We start from the raw sequence: 22,638 nt of genomic DNA, 5'->3' as shown, positions 1-22,638 counted from the left end.
GTACATAATGATTTTGTTGCTGCTGCTGCTGTTTTACATGGCGTACGCGCCGCCCTTGCCGTGTCCGAAACGGTCGTTGAGGCCACGCGCGTCCTTGATCTTCTTCTCGCGCTCTTGGTCGGTGAGCAGACGGCCCGTGATGCCCATGTGTTGTGAGTGGTCCCAGAACGCAGGCTCCTCTTCTTCCTCGGCGGCCTTTTTGGCCGAGTGCTGGTCGAGCAGAGACTCTCCACGGCTGTTTTTCTGCACAGGTCAGTGGTATCCTTGTGCCCAGTGCACCCACCGTGTGCCTCTCGACGCCGTCGCGGATATCGCGGTCGCGCTGCTTGCGCCGCTTGCGCTCCAGCTCGTCGTCCTCCTCTCCGCGCTCTGGACGACGCTTGATGCCCGCCACCTCGTCTGCCATCCTCTGCGCCTTTTCGGCAGGACTCTCTGTCCACCCCCGCTGCTCGTCGGCCGTGACCGCGGCTCGCGAACTCTTCTGGAAGCTCGTAGGCCGCTTGAGCGGGTCGATGTGGCTCAGGCTACCGCTCGTGGGCGGGACCAGCATCCAGTCGTCGCGCTTTGTCGGGCCCTTCTTCGTGCTGGCCTCGGCGCGCTCGGCGGCCCACCTCGCCTCGCGCGCCTTGAACTCTTCCGCAGCAGAGAGTTTGGGTGCGGCGGCCATGTCGCCAAGACGCGGGCCGACAAAGTCGTCGTCGCTGTCGTCGTCGTCGGCTGGCGGCGGGGCGGGGCGGGGTGCCGGGGCGCGAGCGGGGATGATGGGATCGAAGGCAGATGGGCGAGAGGGTCCAACGGTGGGGCCAATGGAAGGACCGATCGAAGGGCCCATCGAAGGCCCAGCAGAGCGCTCGTCGTCGCCAGCCGTAGGCGGCCGCTGGGGACCAATGTCGCGCGTCTTGGGCTGCTCCTTGCGCTTGGCAGCGAGGTGGGGCGGGAGGGCGGGGCCAAAGTCGTCCTCCTCCTCGTCTGACGGGGTAGCAGCGCGGCCACCTGAAAGGTGTGGTGGGAGCTGTGGTCCGATGGGCATTGTGTAAGTGATGGAGAGGAAGACACAAGAGAGATGGCAATACAGGTCATCTTCAAGAGACGGTTCAATGTTGACATTTATCCAAGCCGCCCTTTTAATCTGTTAACAGCAGTCTGTAGCGTTTCTGTAGCGCCATGCAGTGAGCCGATTGAGCTGTGACTCTTGCATGTGTGTCAGCTGTAGAGCGCCACATGTGAGACGCAACGTGCATACGCGAAAGGCAGGGGACCCGAGCCCGTTGGCCACCCAAACTCCTTCCATCGCCATCTCGCCATCTCCCTCCACCGAGCGGCGGAATTTCCAGCTTGCCGAGGACTGTTTTGCTCCGATTGATCCGAATCCCATAATCTTATCCAACCCACCTGAAAAAAGCGAACAGTAAAGAACAACAATGTTCGCGCACGTCGGTCTTGCTCGCGCAGCTGCACGCGCCAGCTCGACGTCTCTCTCGTCACGGGCGTGCTTGCGGTGTCAGCCCGTCTGGCGCCGGTACGCCTCGGCGGCTGCTGGACCTCAGTGGTTCACAGAGACAGAGGAAAACAATGCCCAGGTCCTCGACGCTGCCAAGGTCAAGGTGGACGAGTGTAATGCTGCTCGTGGACATGTGGTTGAGGTGGGTTATAACTGAGGAGCGGAGTTCATTCAGCTGACAGTTGAACAGCCCGGAGACGATATTGCAGACCAGCGAGCGCGGTCCAAGATCATCAAAGAGTGGTCTGGCCTGACCGATGCGTATGAAAAGTACAGCGGCATTCGCAAGGTGGGTATATCCTTGTGCGAGTTGCCAAACACTGACACTCCCAGGCTCTGGTGGACGTGCAGCCACACCTCTCCGACCCGGACGCGTCCCTGCGCGAGCTGTTCGAGATGGAGCGCGACGACCTGCTCGTGCAGCTTGACGAGGCGCTCGCCGCCCTCCCGGCCCTCCTCCTGCCGCAAAGCGAGAGCGCAAGTCTGCCCGCCATGCTCTCGCTCAATGCCGGCGTAGGCGGTTCCGAGTCGGGCCTGTTCGCCGAAGAGCTGGCCCGCATGTACACGCGCTTCGGCGAGCGCCGGGGTTGGAAGAGCGAGGTCATCTCGCAGACCGAAGGACCCGTGGCCAAGGGCGGCGGTGGGCTGCGCGAGGTCACGATCAAGTTTGAGCCCCCACCGTTCACCGAGGACGAGCAAGTGTTCGGGCTGTTGAAGTGGGAACGTGGCGTGCACCGCGTCCAGCGCGTGCCGATTACGGAGCAGCAGGGCCGCGTGCACACGAGCACTGTCGCCTGTGTCGTGAGTAGCTGGTTGTGCCCAGGGAGTGCGTCGCAGCTAACCACCCAGGTCCTCCCCATTTACCCCGACACGGCCGACGCACCGCTCGTGGACCCCAAGGACGTCAAGTCGGAAGTGATGCGCTCGCGCGGCGCCGGTGGCCAGCACGTCAACAAGACCGAGTCGGCCGTGCGCCTCACCCACCTCCCGACAGGTATCAGCGTGTCCATGCAGGACTCGCGCTCGCAGCACCAGAACCGTGCATGGGCATGGGACATCCTCCGCGCGCGTCTGAGTGAGCGCAAGCGGCAAGCAGAGGTCGAGGCCAAGCGTGCGAGCAGGCAGAGCCAGGTGGCCAGTGCCGGACGCAGTGACAAGGTCCGCACCTACAACTTTCCCCAGGTGAGTTCCAGCTGGCAAGGCTCATGAAGCAGTGACGTAGCTGACGATTGCAGGACCGCCTTACGGACCACCGTATCGGCCTGTCCCTCACTGGTCTGAAGGAGATCATGGACGGCGCAGGCCTCGAGCACGTCGTCAACGCGCTCAACGAGGACCTCGACACCCGTCGTCTGGAGAGCATCCTCGCAGGCGAGGGCGACTTTGACGAGTAGACAACACGCATACGCATAGTAGAGCATAGCATAGAGATCTTCATAGCATGCACACCACTTTTACATTGGCCACAAACGTGCGATTGATGGGATATATCATGCAATGAAGGGTTACAACAACACCATCTAACTAAAAGATTGCCTCTCTCCACACGTCCTAGTACCCGCCACCATCGTAGCGCGCGTTGGCGGCCGTCTTCCTCCTCATCTCCTCCTCGAGCTTGGGACAGTCGCTGAGGCCGTGGCCCAGTCCACCACAGACTGGACAGCCGCGGAGGACGCCACCCTGGGCAGCGCGCGGGTCGTCGATGTCGAGCAGGAACTCCGGGATCCTGTCATGTCAGTTAACGAAAGAAGGACAATCAAAGGTTATCTGACTCACTTCTGCTTGGCCTCCATGAGGAGGTACTTCAAATCCAGCAATGTCTGCTCGCTCGTGTTCATGTTGACAAACGTCGTCGCCACTCCGGTCTTGCCGCTACGGCCCGTGCGGCCGATCTCGTGCACATAGTCCTCAATCTCCTTGGGCATAGTGTACACGATGACGTGCTGGATCTCGTTAAAGTCCAGGCCCTTGGACGCGACACCCGAGGCGACCATGACGTCCTTGCCGCCAGTCTTGAACGAGCGGATGGCGTACTCGCGTTCGTCTTGGGCTGCACCGGGTCAGTACCATAGACATGTTGACAGACAAGCAGTACTCACTCTTACTACCGTGGATAGCCACGGCCTCAACGCCCTTGAGAAGGAGGTACTCCTGGATATCGTCGACCTCGTTCTTGTTGTCGCTGAAGATGATGACGGGCGGCGGGGTCTTTTGGAGACATTCCAAGAGATAAACCATTTTGGCCTCCTGCTTGACGTACTCGACCTCCTGGATGACGTCCATGTTGGCGGCACCGGCACGGCCGACGTTGACCAGAATGGGGTTGATGAGGGACTGCTGAGCAAAGTCCTGGATCTTGCGCGGCATGGTAGCGGAGAACAGGAGTGTCTGGCGCTGGTATTTAAAGTGACTCATGATGGAGCGCACGTCCTCTTCAAAGCCCATATCGATCATGCGGTCCGCCTCGTCCATGCAGAGGTATTTGCAGTTGTTGGCATTCAGCCTGCCCTTTTCCAGCATGTCGATAAGACGACCGGGGGTCGCGACCACAATGTGCACACCTCTGTTGAGCGCGTCGGCCTGGTCGGCCATGTTGATGCCACCGATACACAGCAGGCTGCGGAGCTCGGGATAGTCACCATCCGCCTTTAGCGCATCGCACATGGCCACGCAGCCCTCGTACGTCTGCCTCGCCAACTCGCGTGACGGGCAGATGATGAGTCCAACGGGGCCCTCGCCGCGCGTGAACGGGAGCTTGGCCTCCATTTCAAGGCTCTGCATGATTGCAGGCAGCGTAAAAGTAAGGGTTTTGCCAGAACCAGTAAAGGCAATACCGATCATGTCGCGGCCAGAAAAGCTGGGCGTCAGCAGAGAACACACATGTATAAGGCGAGGGGGGTTGAACTCACGCGGTGGGGATGCCTTGGATCTGAATCGGCGAGGGGGTCTTGATTCCCTTGCCGGACAAGTACTTGAGCAGTGGCTTGGGAATCTTCATGTCGGCAAAGTGCTCAATGGCAGGTGGTGGGTCTTCACCCTCGAGGATGATGGCGTGCTTTTCACGGACAGCCTGCTGCTCCTCGGGGGACAAGTTGCGGATGTAGTGGGGTGGCCGCCAGGATGTCTTCATGCTATCGGTGTACGCCGTCCCGTGGGCGAGCTCCTGCGCGCCGGCCAGCTTTTTCTGCGCACGCTCCATCTCGGCAAGGAGAGCCGCTTCCTTCTCCGCCTCCTTTTCGGCCTCGGACTTGCGTGCGTCTGGACCGTCAGCACACGGTCACCTTGATCTCAATCTTACCTTCAATCTCCTTCTTGCGCCTCACCTCCTGCGCGGCCTGGAGCAGTGTCTTCTCCCTACGCGTCTTTTCGCGCTCCACGCGCTCCATCTCCGCCTCGTCCGCAGCCTGCCTCTCCGCCTCGGCATCGAGAGCGGCGCTGCCTTCCCGTGATGCCTGGGTAGAGTTGTCGCCGCTCAGCAACTTGACCTTTTTCGCTTGCGGCAGGTGGCGTCCGCCGACTTGTGCCAGCAGCGCGGCGCGGCGCTTGGCTACCGGCACATATGGCTTGTAGTCTGCTGGCACATCGTATGCGTCCTCTGTTCCTTTTGCTGCTGGTGCTGGAGGCATGGTTGAAGTGGGTGGAGAGTGGAGACAAGGTGGATGTTATTGTTCAGCAGCGATCAAGAAAGAGCACAGATCGGGCCGTTGGCGGCATTTATCTGCGCCGCCCATTTTAGGTTGGCCGACTCCGACACAATACAACTTCGGCTGCAAGAACGACAGGTTGGTGATGCATCGATGTCTGTGGTACGTATTGTATACATGAGGCAGCTGGGTAGCTGCGTGAAGTGTTGAGGTGTGTTGTTGTTGAGGTCAATGGGTGAATGAGGCGAGTTGGGGAGCTTGCAGAAGGTGCTCGGGCAAGCCCTCGAGGTTGCCGGCTTCGTCTTGAGGGTCAAGAAAGGACGACTTGTGGGGCATTGCCAACACCCAGCTTCGAGCACAAGGCATTAGTGTGAGGGACATGCTCCTGGTCGACATGGTATGGCGTCTAGAGCCTCGAGCTGATCGATGGAATGTCGCACTCGCCAATGACGCGGACGTTGGAGTCAAACCGCGTCCAGTCTGGCCGCCCGTCCTTCCAGATCTTGACCGCACCGTCAGCCCAGCCCACATACTCCAACGTCCTTCCTGCAGCACTTACACGCGCAATGACCTTTCCGCGGACGCTTGCGAGCGGTACAGGCCCATAGTGTCTCGAATCCGTCGAGCTGGACAGGTTGTCGCCTGCGATCCAGATGTAGCCCTTTGGGATACGCACATACTTGCTATGGCCCCACCGGTCTTGTCCCGCGACCGACGCCATCTCTCCATCGTCACGTCCTGCACTGCGCTTCCGGTCCAGCGAGTGCCGAGACGGGTCCCAGACGATGCCGTCCCGCCGCGGATCCATCTCCACCAAGTCGCCCTCAACCCCAATGACCCGCTTGCACACATAGTAGCTCGGGTCGGTCGGGTTGTCGACCACGACCAGCTCGCCGCGCTTTGGCCGGCGTTCCAACTTGGTGCTCCACCCGCCCCATTGGTGTAAGGGACGCCAATAAGACAGGGGAGTGTACCAGACGACGTCGCCAAAGTAGTTCATGGTGGGCATCATGGAAACGCCAATAGTGGGGATGGGCGCTCCGACAGCATCGAACGTCAGTCGGATGGCGCACATGAACTGGCCGCTGACGAGGGCTATGAACCCGAAGTTACGGCGGAAGCTAGAGGCGCACCTCCGTAGACGGGAGGTCATGGTGAGTGGTTGACAAACGATGGAGGTGGACGGACGTATCGCCCAAAAGAGTGTACACCGGCGTCATGAGGTTGACATTTTGCTCCCGTCCAAGCAGCAAGCAGCCTCCTATTGTCTACCACTTTGTGATGCATAATCTACAAACCGCCCCTACTCGCCATTGGCCTCCGCCAGCTCCTGCGCGTCGAGTGCCATCTGCGCCGATATGACCTCCTTGTCCGTCTCCAGTTCGCCAATCTTCTCCATCAAGTCGCGGCGCTCGTCATTGAGCTCTGCATACCGTGCTTGCAGATCGCGCTCGCGACGCTCGAGCCCGGCCACCTCCTCACGCTTGGCCTCGAGACGGGCAGGCGCAGCAGCCTCCTCCATCGTCCGCAACATGCTGAAAGTCGCGAGTTCGCGCTGCTGCGTGCGAATGTCCTCCATGGCGGCGACAATGCCGGCACGCGCCTTGCCATTCAAGGCAGTGTAGCCGCCCAGCTGCTTGCCGAGCTTCTTCTCGGCCTTGGCGGCACGGGTCGCGTCGGCGACCATGCGGTCACGGCTCGAGCCGACCATGGAGGCGTATGCGGCAGCCAGCTCGTCCTCAGACAGCGTCGCGGCCTCGACCCAGCCGGAGACGGGGGAGTAGACAAGCTGCTTGGATGACGACCACGACGATGCAAAGGCAGTAGGGTCCTCGGCAGCCTGCGAGCCAATCACGACACGGATCTGCTCGTCGTTGGCGCCCGGAAGGCCGAGAGCGGTGGCGAGCTCAGAGTGAATAGCGGCCTTGGCAGCAGCGACAAACTCGTCCTCGGGCATGTCGTAGTCGCTGGCCAAGTTGCCTGGGTTGCTGGTGCCTGGCAAGGGGTGGGCGAGCGAGTCGTGCTTGACAAGTGCGGCGACCTCGAGGTTGATCATCGCAATGGCGGCAGCGAGACTCTCCTCGGCATCGGCAGTAGCAGCAGTGAGCTCACGGAACAGGCTGCGAGTGTCGACGTTGGCGGGACGGGGGAGACCCTTCTTGACGACCTGGGAGCGGCGCTCAAGCTCGAGACGCTCCTCCTCCTCGCGCTCAGCCTTGAGACGAGCATCACGCTCAGCGGCATCTTCCTCAGTCATCTCAACCTCGTCATCCTCCTCGTCGTCATCCTCCGGGTCCTCGAGCTCGAAGTTGTTCTCGGGACGAGGGAGGGCAGCGAAACCGGCCTTGAGGGCACGCTTGGCATCCTTGACGCGGCGGCGGTCGTCAGATGGGGTGTCACCCCAGCCGCTGGGGCGCTGGTCGGTGTTGATGCTAAGGTTGTCACGAATAGGGGTGCGCAGTGGGGTCTGGCCCACACCACGAGGGGTAGAGGCGACACCGTTACGCGCTGGAGTAGCCAGGGGGTTGGGCGTCGAGGCAATGTGTTGCCTAGGGGTGGCGCTTTCAAAGCCCGTACCGGCCTCGTCGTTGGCGCTGTGGAGGGGGGTGTTCTCGTCGCCGAGGAGGGGAGTCTGGGTGTTGACGAGGTTGCGGAGGTGACGGGCCTCGGCGAGGACGTTGTCCTCGGCCATGGCCACGCGTGGCGTGCGAGTCATGCGCGCCTGGCCGAGGGTGTCGTAGCTGTCGCCGACAAGCCCGTCGGTGGCGTCGTTGGATCCAACAAGGTCACGAGCAGCCTCGCCTGCCTGGCCAATCTTGACAATCTCCTCGAGCTCGCGCTCGCCAACCTGGGGGGTAGGGAGGTTGAGCTTGCGGCGGCGGATAATCTGCTCCTGCTCCTTGAGCTTGCGGATCTGGGCTTCGCGTTGCTGCACAAACTGGGTGGCGGTACCGGCCTTGTTGTCGTTGCCCTTCTTGCGCTTGGCGTCGCGGCCCTCGGCCTCCTCGAGCTCCTCCTTGCGCTTTCCCTCGAGGGCACGCAGCGACGAGCCGACCACGGGCGCGTATGTCTTGGAACGCTCCTCGGCAGTGTCGTAGAATCCAGGTGCGGGCTGCTTCTCGAACGGAATGTCGGCATTGTAGTCCATGCCCTTCTTCTTGGGCTTGGTGCGGAGGTTGATGCCCGCGGCCTTGAGCTCACGCTTCTTCTGGAGGAACGCGACGCGACGGGCCTCTTCGAGCTGACGCTCACGCGCCTTGCGCTTGGCCTTTTTGCCCTGCGTGTTGGCGAGACGCGCACGCGCCTCGGACAGCATCTCCTTTTCGTCGTCGTCCATGTCCACGGGGTCGGGACGGGCAGGGCGCGTCTCCGGGTCGGGGTCGATCTCGCCCTGGCGCAGACCGCGCGCGCCGTCGGCAGGCTTGGACGCGCCGTCAACGTCGCCGTCGCCCAGGCCAAGCTCGTCCTGGTCCGCCGCCTCGGCATCGTCGAGGAGCTTCTGGTAGCGCTCCAGACACTGCGTGGCCGTACGGCCCACAATGGGGGCAATCGTACGCCACTGCGTGGGCATCAACTTGGCGAGATGCAACAGCTTCTCGTCCTCGGTCTTTGACCACTCGACCTTCTTGATGGAAGGATCCAGCCACTCGTACCATCGCGCCTTGCACTGCTTGGGGGTCTTGCGCACCAGAAGCGACGAGATACGGGCCCACTGGTTCTTGCCGTACTTGGAGATGGCAGCCTTGAGGATCTCATCCTCGGTGTTACGCCACACACCACCCTTGATGATGATGCGCACCATCGTGAATCAACTGCTCCTTGGCTCTAGCAAACAAGGTGGAGCACTGGCGATGTCTGCAGGGTCGCAGCGGGTTGGTTTCGCTCCGTCGTTCAGTCGGCGCGAGCTGGCGAGTCGTGGATCGGGCTGCTGGTTGGTGATGATGATGACGAAGGTGGTGGTGGATTGACTTTCAACATCGTTGGGTGGCGGACGAGCTACGGTGGGCGGCGATATCGGCGTTGTGGCGTGTGGCACAGGTCTGGTTGAGTTGTAACGACCCAGTAATGAGGGGCTCATACCCACCATGCATGGTATCTATGCATGCACTGAGCATGCTGGTGAGTAATATACCATCTGTTAAATGTGACATGCAGTGTATGTGGGGGTTGGAGGAGCACAAAACTGGAAACGGACGCATGGGACATTGGTGACTTTCAATCATAACAATCCATGCAAGATCCCATAATCCAGACGAGCTGGCTGTGCGTGTCTATCTATAGGTACAGTACAGTGCGTACACCAGCCCATCCCTCTCTAAATCTCATCGTACAGCGTGCAGTCTAGCGGCGCTTCTTCCTCTCGTTGGGGTTCTTCCTTCCGTGACCGATCGAGGGCATGCCGCGCGTGTCGTGACGGCCCTTGCCGTTGGAGCCGACCGAGATAATCTCGGGCATCCACTATTATAATTATGTGAGCGACCGCTCAGCCAGCTCCAAGCATGCAGTGTATGCAACTCACGTCGGGGTCCATCCACGAGCCGTCGCCGCGGATTGCGCGCTTCTCCTCCTTTTGACGCGCAATGTTGTTGGAGTGGACGGCATCCTGCCACTCGAGCTGGTCTTCACGCAGAATGAGACCTGAGCCACCCTTCTGCTGGCCCTTTGCGCGGCCCATCTTGGGGTCGGGAATAGAGTACTTGGTACCGCGGAGGTGGTACTGGAAGTTCTTCTTGAGGTGGATGGTCTGCTTGCCAGTCACTGCGCTGGTCGAGACGGTGGTGCGCATGAGCGAGGCGTTGCCGCACGAGGGGCAGAACCGCTTGCTGCTGTCCTTACACAGCTTGAAGCAGGCGTGGCAGCGGAGAACCCACGAGCGAACTTTTGAGATACGCTTGCCGGCCTCGCCGACGAGGCCGAGGCCCATGCCGAGCAGAACGTTCTGGACCGCGTAGTCTCCGGTCATACAGGCCGCGGCCAAGGGAGCCTGGGCGGCGCGCTTCTCGTCGGGCAAAAGGCCAAGGTCGTGCGAGCGGTGCTTCTGGACGTTGGAAGGGGTGATCCACTCGCCGCCGTCGCTCTCGTCGTCCTCGACCCAGCCGGGGACCTCAGCGGCGGGGGCTGCAGGCGCAGGGGTCTCAGCAGGAGTAGCCTCAGTGGCAAGCTCAGAAACACCCTGGGTGATCTCCTCAACAGAGGTCTTGGAAACAGGAGCGGCTTCCTCGGCAGTCTGCTCAGTCGGTGCGGAAGCATCGGCCTCGGCCTCAGCCTCAATCTCAACCTCGACCTCCTCGCCCTCCGACTCCGAGTCCTCCTCGGCGTCCTTCTTCTCCTCCTCCACCACTGGCGGGACACCAGCCAGAGGCGGCAGCTTCTGTCCCGGAGCGGTACGGATACGGGCGTCACCGTTGACGGCAACCTCATACTGGTAGGTGAGAGCGACGACGCTCATGTCGGTAGCCGACAAGACGGCAAAGTCACCGGTCTTCTTGGCGAACGCAATGACCTTGGCCATTGCCTCGGCCGAGGGGGCCTCGACGCGCACATCCAGGCCAGTGAGCTTGAGGTGTTCCCAGTGCTGGCGGGCCTTGGGGTCACGCAGCTCGGCAAGGACCATGGGAGTGGTGTGGAACGAGCTCGACAAGTGGCGAAGAGGGGTGAGGGACAGGAGGGGTCCGGCGTCGAGGATCAAGTGCTTGATGCCGGTCGAGGCGGGTTCCGGAGCGGCGGACGTCGAGGGGCCCGCGCTGGACGGGCCCGCTGTAGCTGCAGCAGCAGCTGCGCTGTAGGAGAAGGCCATGGTGTGTGTGTGTTGTTGAGTAAGCTGCAGCAGAGGTGATGTCGATGGACATGGAAATAATTGAACTTTTGCGGAGTATTGAAGATGTCCGTTAAACAGATTACATAATATAATGCAGACATTACCTAATGCCAATATTATTACGTAACAATTTAATGCCACTTCCTTGCCCAATTAAAGTGGGTCTAATTTCGGCCGAAAAACGCGTCCCCGTTGGCGGCGATCAACTGCTTGTGCGGTGTGTGCGGGGGTGGGCGATGGGCGAGTTGGCCGTGAGTCGAGCGAGCGCACCTGTGGGCGTCATATTATAACATTTACAGCCTCTTTTTCTTTCTCTTCCTCTATACACCACCAACACACACACACAAACAAACGAATATGGCTGCTACGACGTAAGCTACCTGGGATCTAGAGCATGGCGGCTGACAGATAGCTTCAAGATTACCGTCCTCGGCGGCGACGGCATTGGTGGGTAGCTCGCCAACGTCCGGCAAGACGAGTCCACGAAGCTAACGTCTCAGGCCCCGAGATTGTCCAGCAGGCCGTCCGCGTCCTCAACGTTGTCACTGAGAAGACCCCCACTCTCAAGCTCGAGCTCACTGAGAAGCTCTTTGGCGGTGCCGCCATTGACGCTACCGGCACCCCCCTCCCCGAGGACACCCTCAAGTCGTGCCAGGAGGCTGACGCTGTTCTCTTCGGTCAGTATTGAAGTGTGCCGCTACTTGAGTCTCTTCGCAAGCTGGTATCACAGTCTCGGAAACACGTACTGACGTTGCAGGTGCCATCGGTGGCCCCAAGTGGGGTGTCGGCCCTGTCCGCCCCGAGCAGGGTCTCCTTGCCCTCCGCAAGGCCCTCGGTCTCTACGCCAACATTCGTCCCGCCAACTTTGCTTCGGAGGGTCTCCTGAAGCACTCGCCTCTCAAGGCCGAGGTCGCCCAGGGCACCGACATCATTGTCGTCCGCGAGCTCATCGGCGGTATCTGTAAGTCTATCTGAGGTGTCTGTCCCCTCCAGAGCTAACGATACAGACTTTGGTGAGCGCGGTGAGGCCAACGAGGAGGGTGTCGCCTTTGACACCTGCACCTACTCGGTCGGTGAGATCCAGCGCATTACCCGTGTCGCTTGCCAGATTGCTCTTGCCGCCAACCCCCCTCTCAAGGTCACCTCGCTCGACAAGGCCAACGTCCTCGCCACCTCGCGCCTGTGGCGCAAGACCTTCGAGGAGGTCATGACCAAGGAGTACCCCCAGCTCCAGTACGAGCACCAGCTCGTCGACTCGGCTGCCATGATCCTCGTTGCCAACCCCCGCAAGCTCAACGGTGTCGTCGTTACCGAGAACCTCTTTGGTGACATTATCTCGGACGAGACCTCGGTCATCCCCGGCTCGCTTGGTCTCCTCCCCTCGGCGTCGCTCGCCGGTGCCCCCGACGCGTCCAAGACCGTCCAGGGTATCTACGAGCCCATCCACGGCTCGGCTCCCGACATTGCCGGCATGGGCATTGCCAACCCCATCGGCACCATCCTCTCGGCCGCCATGATGCTCCGCTACTCGCTCGGCCAGGCCAAGGCTGCCGAGGCCATCGAGGCTGCCGTCCGTAAGGTCCTCGACCCCGTCGAGACTGGCGGCTTCGACTTCCGCACCAAGGACCTTGGCGGCAACAAGTCGACCACCGAGATGGGTGACAAGATTGTCGAGGTTCTTGCCACCATCCTCTAAGCAGGTGGAAACACAAAAGGAAAGGGGGTGGCCAGCGCGGCCACTACCAGCCAGGCCGAAGGTTTTGTAGATCAAAAGGTGGCAGCTCTAGAACGCAGAAAGCATGGGGTTCAGCAGATGCATTGGTTGTCTAGTAGTACCAGCTGGAGTGGACACGTACGAGATGGGCTACTCGGCCAACTCCGAAAACTCCGTCAGACCCGCATGATAACTCGCGACTCGAAAGACGGTCGTTACGAGATGCTAACCGAGAGCTACCTTTTGCTCTTGTCACCATTACCTGTCGCCTGTGTCCATTGTCTGTTGCTCTTGTCACCGTCTCGCCCATCATGACATACGACCTCGCTCCGCCGCTCCCAAAGACAGCTACCCCGGCAGACTACAGTCGCATCCACTTTGACCCCTCCGAGGTGCCTCCCAAGCGTATCGTCGGTCTGTTGGCATGTCAGCGTGAGTCACCACTGCTTTAAACTGTGCTTACTAAGTTTAGGCGACCCTCTCCTGCGCTCGCTCACCTCGCGCGTGCACGCCACGTCCCCGGCCTCTGCTGCTCCGCTTGCCCAAAAGGGCAGGGAAAAGAAAAAGAACAAGTCTGCCGCGGCGACACCTTCTGAGACGCCTGGCGGGTCCGGAACGGCCACGCCCGTAGGCAAGCTCTGGGAGGTCGAGCTGGAGGACACTGTCGTGTTCCCGGAGGGTGAGTTGGGATACCAGCTGTCGCGCTTGTCGTTGCTATCAGATATGCGTGTGGTGTACTGACTTTCTTCCAGGTGGAGGCCAGCCATGGGATACCGGCCGCATGACGCTCACCGACGCCAACGGTACCCCCCACACGTTTGCCATTGAAGGCTGTGTGCGCCGCAAGCTCGACGCTGTGCACCTTGTCCGCGTCCCCGACGTCTCTCCCATCGCATTCGACACCATCGTCGGGCAGGAAGCCACCGTCGAGGTCGACTGGGACCGCCGCACCGACCACATGATCACTCACACTGCTCAGCACCTCCTGTCTGCCGTCCTCGACGCACGCGGTCTCCCGACCTTGTCGTGGGGCATGGGCGCGCACCCGACCACCGAGGCACCGTACGTCGAGCTCTCGCGCGGCCTGACGTGGGCGGAGGCGGCCGAGGTGGAGAAGGAGTGTAACGACTTTATCAAGCAGAACCGCAAGGTCTGGATCGACGTGACCGTGCAGATGGATCACACGGCTGTCAGCGACCCAGAGCGTGCGAGCGAATTGGAGAGGGAGAGCAGGGGTATTCCAAAGGACTACGCTGGGGTGAGTACTTCAGGCGTGGAGACCATGCTACGGCAAGCGGTGGTTGTGAACAGTTTGCCCCTCGACAACCACCATCTGCAGCCTTCTACTCGCGACCCTCCTTGCTGACTCTGACTAGGGCGTCATCCGCCACTGCGTTATCGACGAGATCGACCGCAACGCCTGCTGCGGTACGCAGTGTCCCGAGCTCTCGGTCATTGGCTTCCTGCACGTTCTTCCCCCCAGCGCGCCATGGACAGCCACCGAGCCGACGTCCAAGGTGCCCACGCGGCTGTTCTTCGTCGCGGGCCCGCGCGCGGTCAACCACCTCTCGCTCGCGTCCCGGTGGCTCTCGCAGGCCGGACAGGCGATCAACGTCGGACGCGCTGACGTCGTCGAGCGCATCACCAAGATCGAGACCAACCGCTTCGACACGGCCGAGCGGGAAAAGGCGCTCAAGGCCGAACTGGCAAAGGTTGTGGGCGAGGCCGCCGCGGCGGACCCTGTCGCGTGGGTCCAGCGCATCGTCCCCGCGAGCCACGACTACGATTTCCTCTCGGCCGCCGCATCGGCCTATCTCGCCGTCCGGGAGGAGGGCGCGATCGTCCTCACGTCGAGTCCGCCGGGGGTGTCCCCGGTCCTCCTGCTGGTGTCGTCCAAGGACGAGGCGCGGGCCAAGAGCCTCTTCGAGGCTGTCAAGCGCGCGCTGGCGGGCGACGACAAGGCCCGCGTGAAAGGTGGTGGTGCACGGGGCCGCTTCATGGCCAAGGTGGACGGCAAGTGGGGCAAGGCCGAGATCGAGGCTGTCGCCGCCGTGGTCAAGGATGCGGTGGGCGAGAGCGCGTGAGCACAATACCCTGCTTTATACGTCATTGCGAAGGGCCCATCGCATCCACTGACATCAATTGTACGAGTCCTCTACGTGTCTGGGTGTTGTATGCATCGCCATGGCCACCCATCTTCTCGTCAGTGACCTGGCCGCAGATCCGCAGACCAAGCGCGCGGCGGTTAACGGAATCAAAATTCAACGTTAAACAATGCATGCATGCTCTCAAGAGGCATCGCCGTATCTGTGTAAGAAAAGAGAGCCTCGGATGTCGATGCTAGCACTGCTGCAGACAGTACCAGCGAGGTAACGAGGGTATGAGGTATAGAGTGAAAGAGAAACGGAGATGCATGGTATACTAGCGGTAGATGGTCTTTTATATGGATAGCGCTTGGGGGACTGCTGACATCATTCGGCGGAAGCAATCTGGTTACGTGTTTCTAACAATCTGGAAATTATCAAAACCCGTTAGCTTCCCCGCTAAGTTGGTCCTGGATAGTTGAATTCTGTCACTGGGAATTTCAGAGTTCGATCCCGGGAGGGCGATGATACAAAAATCACTGGCCAGTGGGAGCTTGGTGGCTCTATAAACTACACCACGGAGCTGGGTGTCTCAATACCACACCCGGGGGAGGGGGCTCATTAGGAGGAGCGGAGGTTACCACACAATCCACAATCCACAATCCATCCACAAAACCTAAGAGAGCAGAGAGGCTCATTAGGAAAGAGCAGGCGGCTCGAATAGAAGGAGCAGAGAAGGCTCATTAGGAGAGAGCAGGGAGGCTCATTAGGAGAGAGTAGGAGGCTCGAATAGAGCTCAGCGACTACTTTTTAATCATGCTCAGACGAATTGTTATTATTCTGCAAGCCGATCAAGTGAAATGGACCCTTGCGGCCGTGGCGATTGACGGACGGATGGAGACCCCGGCCGTGGGTGAGGGGATGGATCGGACGACGCCGTTGCCAGCCTAATTCACCCTGCCCAGCTGCCTCCCAGTTCATCCGGTCCTCGCGTTTTCGCAGTATGCTTGTATGGTGTGGGTCATCTCCAGGCCTCCAGGATGGGTATCCCCTCATCCAGGAGGGAGACGTCGTTTTCTGCGAGACGGAGAGGAAGGCAGAAGGAAATGGCAAAGCAAGAAGGCGACCGTGCCCGTGGCCCGCAAGTGGGCCTCCACCCGGCATGCCCGGCAGCACGCCTGGGGACCCGCCGGGACATATTAGCCGAGGGGTGACGTCCCAAGGTCCGACCCGATGTGTTGCATGCCGAACAGCGAGCAGGCCACACACTCTGCGTCCACCACATGGGACACCACGGGCAACGAACAAAGCTGACATTTGCCAGCTGCGCTTTGATCTGCTTCATACTTCGCACTCTATACGCTTTCGCCTTTCATTCCCATTCCCGCCACCACCACCATGACCACACGCGTCGTCCTCGCCCGTTCCCTCCGCCCAGCCGTCCGCCGCGCCACTGGCGTGCGCGCGCTCGGGACCCCGCGCGCGTTCACGAGCTACAACGGACCCGTCGCGGGCCTCACGCCCGAGCAGGAGGAGGTGAGTGAGCGAGGCGAAGCAGTGCAGTGCAGTGTTTGGGTAGTGGTCCCCTGGTCCCAGTGCGAGCAGCCGGCTGGCGGCAGGCGACCCGTGAACGGTGAACGGGCGCTTGCCGGTCTTCGTCGGGCGAGCTGGCGAGCTGGCGAGCTGGGACTGCCGTGTGGTGGTTCAACGTCGAGCATTCTGCTGACCACAGTGCAGTTCCGTGACAACGTCGCCAACTTTGCCCAAAAGGAGATTGCGCCGCGCGCGGCTGAGATTGACAAGAAGAACAAGATGCCCGCTGTGAGTTTGTCGGTGGGCAAAGGTGTGAGCGGAGCGGGGGCGCGTGTAGCTGCTGTGCTTCATCTTCTGTGCAGCCGCCACCGTCACGGTCGCTCCGCTCCGCTCCTTGCGTTGTATGTTGGTGCCGGAGCTAATGTTTCAGGACCTCTTCCCCAAGATGGGCGACATGGGACTGCTGGGTGTCACTGTCCCCGAGGAGCTGGGTGGTCTTGGTCTCGGATACCTCGAGCACACGATCGCAATGGAGGGTAAGTCATGGATCTGGATCTGCCGCAATACTACCCAACTGCACCGCATACTGACGTGCTCGCAGAGATCTCGCGTGCCAGCGCATCCGTCGGCCTCAGCTACGGCGTGAGTCCCAGCTAGCGACGACGTCGATGTCCCACCAGCTGACACGCCCAGGCCCACTCCAACCTCATGGTCAACCAGCTGCGCCGTAACGGTTCCGAACCCCAGATTGCAAAGTACCTCCCCAAGCTGCTCACGGGCGAGCATGTCGGTTCGCTGGCCATGTCCGAGCCCAACGCCGGCTCGGACGTGGTCTCGATGCGCACGCGCGCCGAGCTCGACAAGAGCCACGACAAGTACATTATGAACGGGTCCAAGTGCTGGATCACAAACTCGCCCATTGCGTCGACGTTTTTGATCTATGCAAAGTCTGAAAAGGACGCAAAGCCGTCAAAGGCCATTACGGCGTTCCTCGTGGAGAAGGGTATGCCTGGGTTCACGGTCGGCGAGCCGCTGGACAAGTTTGGTGTGAGTAGGAGAAGGGAAGGAGTACGAGGGACGGGACGGGAGCCGAGAGGGCCTGCCATGGCAGTCCCCACCCCCGTCAGCTACCATTGCTGCGTCCAACCAGCTGACAGTAACCCCTCTCTTCCAGATGCGCGGCTCGCCCACTGCCGAGATCTTCTTTGACAACGTCGAGGTGCCCGCCGAAAACGTCATTGGCGGCGTGGGCAACGGAGCAAAGGTCCTCATGTCCGGCCTCGACTATGAGCGCCTCGTCCTGTCCGGCGGTCCCCTGGGCATCATGCAGGCCGCGCTCGACATGACCCTGGGCTACACGCACGAGAGGGAGCAGTTTGGCCAGAAGATTGGCACGTTCCAGCTCATGCAGGGCAAGCTGGCCGGTGAGTGCGGGCGAGCCGGGGAGGGCGGGAATGCTTGTGGCGGTGGCTGGGTCTGCACTGCCGAGGACCACACAGCCATGGTCCATTGCTTCGCTCTGTTTTGCTTTGCTGTTTGCTGACATGACACCCGCCTCTAGACATGTACACCAAGCTCTCGGCATCCCGCGCGTACGTGTACGCCGTCGCGCGCGCCGCCGACGCCGGCAAGGTGTCGCGCGAGGACTGCGCCGGCGCGATCCTGTACGTCTCGGACCGCTGTGTCGAGGTCGCCATGGACGCGCAGCAGTGCTTTGGCGGAAACGGCTACATTAACGGTGAGTTGCGAGTGTCAAGTGCACGAACGGGTAGAGCTGACTGGGTGTTTCTTCCACAGACTACGAGGTCGGCCGCCTGCTCCGCGATTCGCGCCTGTACACTGTCGGCGCGGGCACGCAGGAGATCCGCCGTGCGCTTATTGGGCGTATGTTCAACGAGGCGATTGCAAAGGGCCAGGACCACCTCTGATGAAAGATGGGGAGAGGCGTGCATGTGAGCAAGCGCCATAGCACGCGCGCGTGAATGTGGGAAGTGACGCGAGCGTGAGCATGGGAGCAGCGGGTCGTCGGCCCCGGGCGAAGGCAGATGTCAGAGAATGTAGACACAGACAAGTTGAAATGCACAGAAGTTGTACGCCGCGATCGCGCTCGTGCTCGTATATGCTCTGCATGGCTGTGCCGCGCCCTGTATATATGATGAGATTCCAGTGTGTTGGGGGCTGAGAGGGAGAGGGAGAGAGACAGAGACAGAAAGGAGACTTGGTGTTGAGGGGGAATGGGGGAATGGGAGACGATGGAACACAAAAAGAAAGAGCAACAAAGAAACGAAAAAAAAAGTTATTATCGCCCTAATAACGACCCATGCGCGCGAGGAGGTTCCTGTTTTGCTTTTTGTCTTTTTTGTCTTTTTGTTGGTCTGGGCACACGCCGCGCGCGCGCCTACTGCGCAGCGCCCGCCAAGTTCTTCTTCGACTTGGCAGCGTGGGCGAGACGGCGCTGGTGGCGGCGCTCGATGCTCTTGTCCGAGTCCCAGTCGACGTCGGCGGCGAGCAGGTCTGTCTGGCCGTTCTTCTCAAGCTTGGAGTCGAAGAAGCCGTCGCGGTATCCGCGGACGATGCGCTCGAGGAGGTCCGAGGTGGAGATGGCCGGGGTGCGGCGCGTGGGGAGAAACTTGCCCTCGCCCTTGACCCAGGCGTAGACGTCCTCCATGTCCTTTGACGGGTAGACGAGCTCGTCGTGGGCAATGTAGTCGATCTGGTACTTGTCCATCCAGGCCTGGTCGACGACCCACGGCGCGTCCGGGAGCACCTCGTCGACCCAGCGACAATGGCGCACGCCCTCGCAGCGCTCGGCATGGGTCATGGCCGGGGCCGACTTGTGGCCGGCACACAGCTGGTCCGAGCACACGCCGACCAGCAGGTGGACGCGTGGGAACGACATCTTGGCCTGGCGCAGCTGCAGCGCGTGGCCAAAGTGGAACAGGTCGTACACGCCGTCGGCGTAGATACGCACCGGCCTGTCCTGGGGAGGGGGGTTTGTGCGCCACCACCGCTCGACGCCGTCCTCGATGCCCTCGCCGTCGATCGCACGCTGCACAAAGCCGCGAATGTTGTCCTCGCTCACCTCCACGGGACGTGTGTACATCCTCAGTGGGCCCGCAGCCGACTGGGGGTTGCCCTGCTCATGTGCGCGGTACGGGTGCGCGAGCGACACCGAGTCGGCGACGGGCACGTCGGTCGGATGAGAGGTTGTTGTGTCGGCCAGACGCGCGCGCGACGCCTTGGGAGTAGGTGCGCGGTTCAGTTGGCCGGGAGTCGCACTGTTGGCGCCGGGCGTGGGCGACGACGGACGCCGCAGGTGTCCAGCACCGCCGTACGAGGGGTGGATGGGGGTGCCGACAGTCGACGAGCTCTCAATGTCGCCATCGTACCTGCGCAAGAGTCAGTATTGGGTATGGCCCAAACTGCCGTTATCTCGGAAAGAAGGACCAGGCCCGTCTCTGGCCCCTTCCGAGGTCAGACGGCGCCAAGCTTCTGTCTCCGGCACTCGCCAACCGGGACGCAACCACTCACGTTGGGGACTCGAGACCCTCGCTCTCACTCAGCTCCTGGCGCTTGTCGCCGCGGCGAAGTATGTTGAGTGCGAGGCCCATGGGAGCCGGGTGACGGGCGTTGCCGCCGTGGAGCGCACTCGGCGGTGCGGGGGCGTTGAGGCGTGGCGAAGACGCGGCCGATGGGGTCAGCGAAGGCGCGTTGACCGAAATGAGCGACGCAACGTCCGACACGTCGTTGTCTGCAATGTCCAAGTACATGTGCGTGGTGTGTGTGTGTGAGAGTTGTGCATGTTCGGGATGCATGGCGATCACGGCGAGCAACGAGAGCAGCGGCAGCGCGACATGGGCGGTGCGTGGGGGGGCACACAGAAACAGTGCGATTCACGCGGTTCACAGCACATGGTTTCGGAAGAGATGGTCCAGAGATGTGGGGGGTTCAGGAGACACGTCGAACGGTCGGCGTCAGCTCTTTTGCCACGGCACGTGGATTCTTCTGCTGCTTTTGCTTGTGCTTGTGCAGGCCATGCTCACCCTCTTCGCTGGCGTCCTGTGAGCTGTCCGGATCCCGTCCACGGCGTCCTTCGACGCGACCGTCGGCCCGCCTGTGCCGTTTCGGCTGAGCACTGCCGATTGTCGCCGACATGGCAGTGGCTGTTCCTCGGTGTTGTGGGGAGGGAGGGAAGGGGTTGGTAAAAGAGAGGGGGTGGTGGGCGGTGTCGCAGAGGCAGGTAGAGTGTGTGCAGATGACCGTTGCTGCTGGCCGGTGGGGTCTTGTGCGCGGGTGTGGGTGGGTGGGTAGGTGGTGGAGAAGTGACGAGCGGCGAGAAATGGGTGGCCCGGTCGTGACGGCTACAAAACGCTGGACGAGAGAGCATCCACGCGCGGCGGCGGAGGAACATCCAAAGAACCGGGACGTCTGGTTCCCCATGACGACAGTTGGGAGACACGGAACGAGCCTAATCCCCAGAAATAGGCGTGTGTATCCAATTCCCTAATTTCTCCGTCCCCGTAGGCACGCAAACGCCGCCGCCACCCACAAAGAGTCAAAACAAACGCGCGACTGTCTTCTCCCCCTCACTGTCAACAACATCCACTACACCATCCACAGCCATGCCGCCCCGACCAGCAGCAGCAGCAGACAACGACGACTCGTACGGAGTTGAAGACTCGGCAAACAACTCTTCCGCAGACATCCAGTGGCGGGCACTGACGTGAGCTGAACGTCGCCCTTTGCGCACCAAAAGCTGACCACCCACTTCACCAGTGCCGTCGTCGCAGATGTGTCGCCCATGCTGGACGTTCACGACGAGCTGGGAGACGTGGCCGCTGCCGAGGCGGCCGTGATTGCCAAGGACACGGAGCGCGGCGCCATTGTCGACAGGCTGCACGACGAGCTGCGAGGTGGGTCCCCCGTTTCCGTCCACCGTGTTGTGTCCATCCACTGACATCCCAGTTCTCGCAGCACAGCACCACGCAGCGGCCGACGCTGCCCAGCGGCCAAAGGGCACACCGTCAGCGGCAGAACACGAGGCGGCGGTGCGGTCGTTGGAACACCAGCAGTACTCGGCCGGCAAGCAGCTCAACGAGGAACAGGGCAACGTCGCCAAGCGCGAGGTCGAGCTGGGCCGCGTCAAGGCCGAGCGCGACGAGGTCCGCCGGTGGGACGTGGCTGCGGGCGCGGGAAACGACGGCCAGGTGTGAGTAGAGGGGGAGAGAATGGCCGACGGGACAGTCTGTTGATTGACCGTCAAACCCCGGCATGCCCTCGTGGGTGAACACCACTGACGTTCGTAGGATCCGCCTCCAGCTGTTCGCGGGCATGGGCTTCAAGCTCGCGTCGGAATCGCCCGTCAAGTTCATTGTCCGTGAGTACAATTACAAGTACACAGCACCAGGCGTGCTGTCTGGCCCCGTCTGTTGAGACTAACCACCCCTCCCCTCCAGGCAACGACGCAAAGCCCGACGTACACACCGTCACGCCCCCGCAGACGGCCGACCCGGCCCAGAGGGTACACTATGCCAACCGCCTCTGGGACCTGGCCGGTGAGTGAGCCGGCGAGCGCGAGAGCGCGAGAGCGCGAGAGCGCGAGAGCACGCCAGTACGCCAGTACAGATAGAGGGGCACAATGCCCTCGCGGCGGTGACGGCGCAGAGGAGTGTGTGGCGCGGGGTCGGTTGGCGGTTGTATCAACACCGATGTATTCTCATAATCCGTGGTCGTCCGTCCACCTACACACACGCGTGCGCCTGTGCATTCATGTGTTCGGGCTAGGCAACTCGATAAGCGACATGGCGGACAGCCCGGCCGTCTGCTTCGCTGGAACAGATGCAGGATGGCGCGATGTCGATGCCGATATTTGCTTCTTTCATCACTTCATATCCGCTCGTGGCGCCTCATGCCGAACATCCGGTTCTCACACACTCCCCATTCATGTCAGTGATCGCTTCCTAGGTGCCCGTGCAGCTGCAGCGATTGTTTTTTTTTTCGTGGCGGTTGAAGCCATACATTTTAAACCAGTGTACCGGCGGCTCTATAGATGTCTAGTGGGGTGCTGATAGAGTACCGGGGGTATGCGCCAAAAAGTGGGTGGTGGTGGTGGCCCGTTTGGGGGGCAAACAGACCACACAACCACCCACGTTGCCTCCCGCCGCAGCGGCCCTTATAAATGGGGGATAGGACGCAGGGGGTTGGGGAGGAGTGATGGCGGCTAAGAGGGGTAACAGTGTTGGTGTTGTGTCTAACCATTGGGGGAATGTGTTTATGCTGGGGGTATGGGATGGGTGTGTGGAGGAGAGCGAGGAGAAGGGGGGTTGGCGCGCGAGGTGGAACTC

At 61.2% G+C, this 22,638-nt stretch overlaps 11 protein-coding genes across 11 annotated transcripts; 5 read left to right on the top strand and 6 right to left on the bottom strand.

Annotated features, from left to right (window-relative positions):
- Positions 1-33: 33 nt before the first annotated feature.
- On the bottom strand, positions 34-1,030 carry EHS24_009067 (uncharacterized protein; the record flags this gene model as incomplete). The annotated part of the gene is made up of 2 exons (XM_028624362.1): positions 34-243; positions 284-1,030. 2 exons carry the CDS (start codon positions 1,028-1,030, stop codon positions 34-36), a joined length of 957 nt encoding a protein of 318 aa, XP_028475434.1.
- A 391-nt stretch (positions 1,031-1,421) lies between these two features.
- EHS24_009066 (uncharacterized protein) lies at positions 1,422-2,895 on the top strand (the record flags this gene model as incomplete). Its single annotated transcript, XM_028624361.1, has 5 exons — positions 1,422-1,643; positions 1,692-1,790; positions 1,835-2,302; positions 2,351-2,683; positions 2,737-2,895. The coding sequence occupies 5 exons, from the start codon at positions 1,422-1,424 to the stop codon at positions 2,893-2,895; spliced, it is 1,281 nt and encodes a 426-aa protein (XP_028475433.1).
- Positions 2,896-3,052: 157 nt separating this feature from the next.
- Positions 3,053-5,127, bottom strand: RH35 (DEAD-box ATP-dependent RNA helicase 35; the record flags this gene model as incomplete). Its single annotated transcript, XM_028624360.1, has 5 exons — positions 3,053-3,227; positions 3,278-3,551; positions 3,601-4,358; positions 4,411-4,759; positions 4,800-5,127. 5 exons carry the CDS (start codon positions 5,125-5,127, stop codon positions 3,053-3,055), a joined length of 1,884 nt encoding a protein of 627 aa, XP_028475432.1.
- Positions 5,128-5,551: 424 nt separating this feature from the next.
- Positions 5,552-6,298, bottom strand: EHS24_009064 (uncharacterized protein; the record flags this gene model as incomplete). The annotated part of the gene is made up of 2 exons (XM_028624359.1): positions 5,552-5,647; positions 5,705-6,298. The coding sequence occupies 2 exons, from the start codon at positions 6,296-6,298 to the stop codon at positions 5,552-5,554; spliced, it is 690 nt and encodes a 229-aa protein (XP_028475431.1).
- Positions 6,299-6,448: 150 nt separating this feature from the next.
- CEF1 (Pre-mRNA-splicing factor cef1) lies at positions 6,449-8,947 on the bottom strand (the record flags this gene model as incomplete). Its single annotated transcript, XM_028624358.1, has 1 exon — positions 6,449-8,947. The coding sequence occupies one exon, from the start codon at positions 8,945-8,947 to the stop codon at positions 6,449-6,451; it is 2,499 nt and encodes an 832-aa protein (XP_028475430.1).
- A 539-nt stretch (positions 8,948-9,486) lies between these two features.
- On the bottom strand, positions 9,487-10,942 carry NOB1 (Nin1 binding protein; the record flags this gene model as incomplete). The annotated part of the gene is made up of 2 exons (XM_028624357.1): positions 9,487-9,603; positions 9,665-10,942. 2 exons carry the CDS (start codon positions 10,940-10,942, stop codon positions 9,487-9,489), a joined length of 1,395 nt encoding a protein of 464 aa, XP_028475429.1.
- A 378-nt stretch (positions 10,943-11,320) lies between these two features.
- On the top strand, positions 11,321-12,659 carry LEU2 (3-isopropylmalate dehydrogenase; the record flags this gene model as incomplete). Its single annotated transcript, XM_028624356.1, has 5 exons — positions 11,321-11,334; positions 11,376-11,410; positions 11,464-11,640; positions 11,694-11,924; positions 11,971-12,659. 5 exons carry the CDS (start codon positions 11,321-11,323, stop codon positions 12,657-12,659), a joined length of 1,146 nt encoding a protein of 381 aa, XP_028475428.1.
- A 329-nt stretch (positions 12,660-12,988) lies between these two features.
- On the top strand, positions 12,989-14,761 carry EHS24_009060 (uncharacterized protein; the record flags this gene model as incomplete). The annotated part of the gene is made up of 4 exons (XM_028624355.1): positions 12,989-13,109; positions 13,150-13,356; positions 13,430-13,935; positions 14,054-14,761. The coding sequence occupies 4 exons, from the start codon at positions 12,989-12,991 to the stop codon at positions 14,759-14,761; spliced, it is 1,542 nt and encodes a 513-aa protein (XP_028475427.1).
- Positions 14,762-16,159: 1,398 nt separating this feature from the next.
- Positions 16,160-18,222, top strand: EHS24_009059 (uncharacterized protein; the record flags this gene model as incomplete). The annotated part of the gene is made up of 8 exons (XM_028624354.1): positions 16,160-16,297; positions 16,499-16,582; positions 16,725-16,830; positions 16,896-16,936; positions 16,988-17,341; positions 17,406-17,718; positions 17,856-18,032; positions 18,092-18,222. 8 exons carry the CDS (start codon positions 16,160-16,162, stop codon positions 18,220-18,222), a joined length of 1,344 nt encoding a protein of 447 aa, XP_028475426.1.
- A 470-nt stretch (positions 18,223-18,692) lies between these two features.
- EHS24_009058 (uncharacterized protein) lies at positions 18,693-20,064 on the bottom strand (the record flags this gene model as incomplete). The annotated part of the gene is made up of 2 exons (XM_028624353.1): positions 18,693-19,683; positions 19,826-20,064. The coding sequence occupies 2 exons, from the start codon at positions 20,062-20,064 to the stop codon at positions 18,693-18,695; spliced, it is 1,230 nt and encodes a 409-aa protein (XP_028475425.1).
- Positions 20,065-20,916: 852 nt separating this feature from the next.
- On the top strand, positions 20,917-21,857 carry EHS24_009057 (uncharacterized protein; the record flags this gene model as incomplete). The annotated part of the gene is made up of 5 exons (XM_028624352.1): positions 20,917-21,017; positions 21,071-21,207; positions 21,260-21,503; positions 21,601-21,671; positions 21,751-21,857. The coding sequence occupies 5 exons, from the start codon at positions 20,917-20,919 to the stop codon at positions 21,855-21,857; spliced, it is 660 nt and encodes a 219-aa protein (XP_028475424.1).
- Between the last annotated feature and the right edge of the window lie 781 nt (positions 21,858-22,638).

This window comes from Apiotrichum porosum, assembly GCF_003942205.1.
Source record: "Apiotrichum porosum strain DSM 27194 chromosome Unknown scaffold_8, whole genome shotgun sequence".
In the NCBI taxonomy this organism is placed as follows: Eukaryota; Fungi; Basidiomycota; class Tremellomycetes; order Trichosporonales; family Trichosporonaceae; genus Apiotrichum; species Apiotrichum porosum.
The sequence above is the reverse complement of the archived record's forward strand: the minus strand, read 5'-3'. Positions and strand labels throughout refer to the sequence as shown.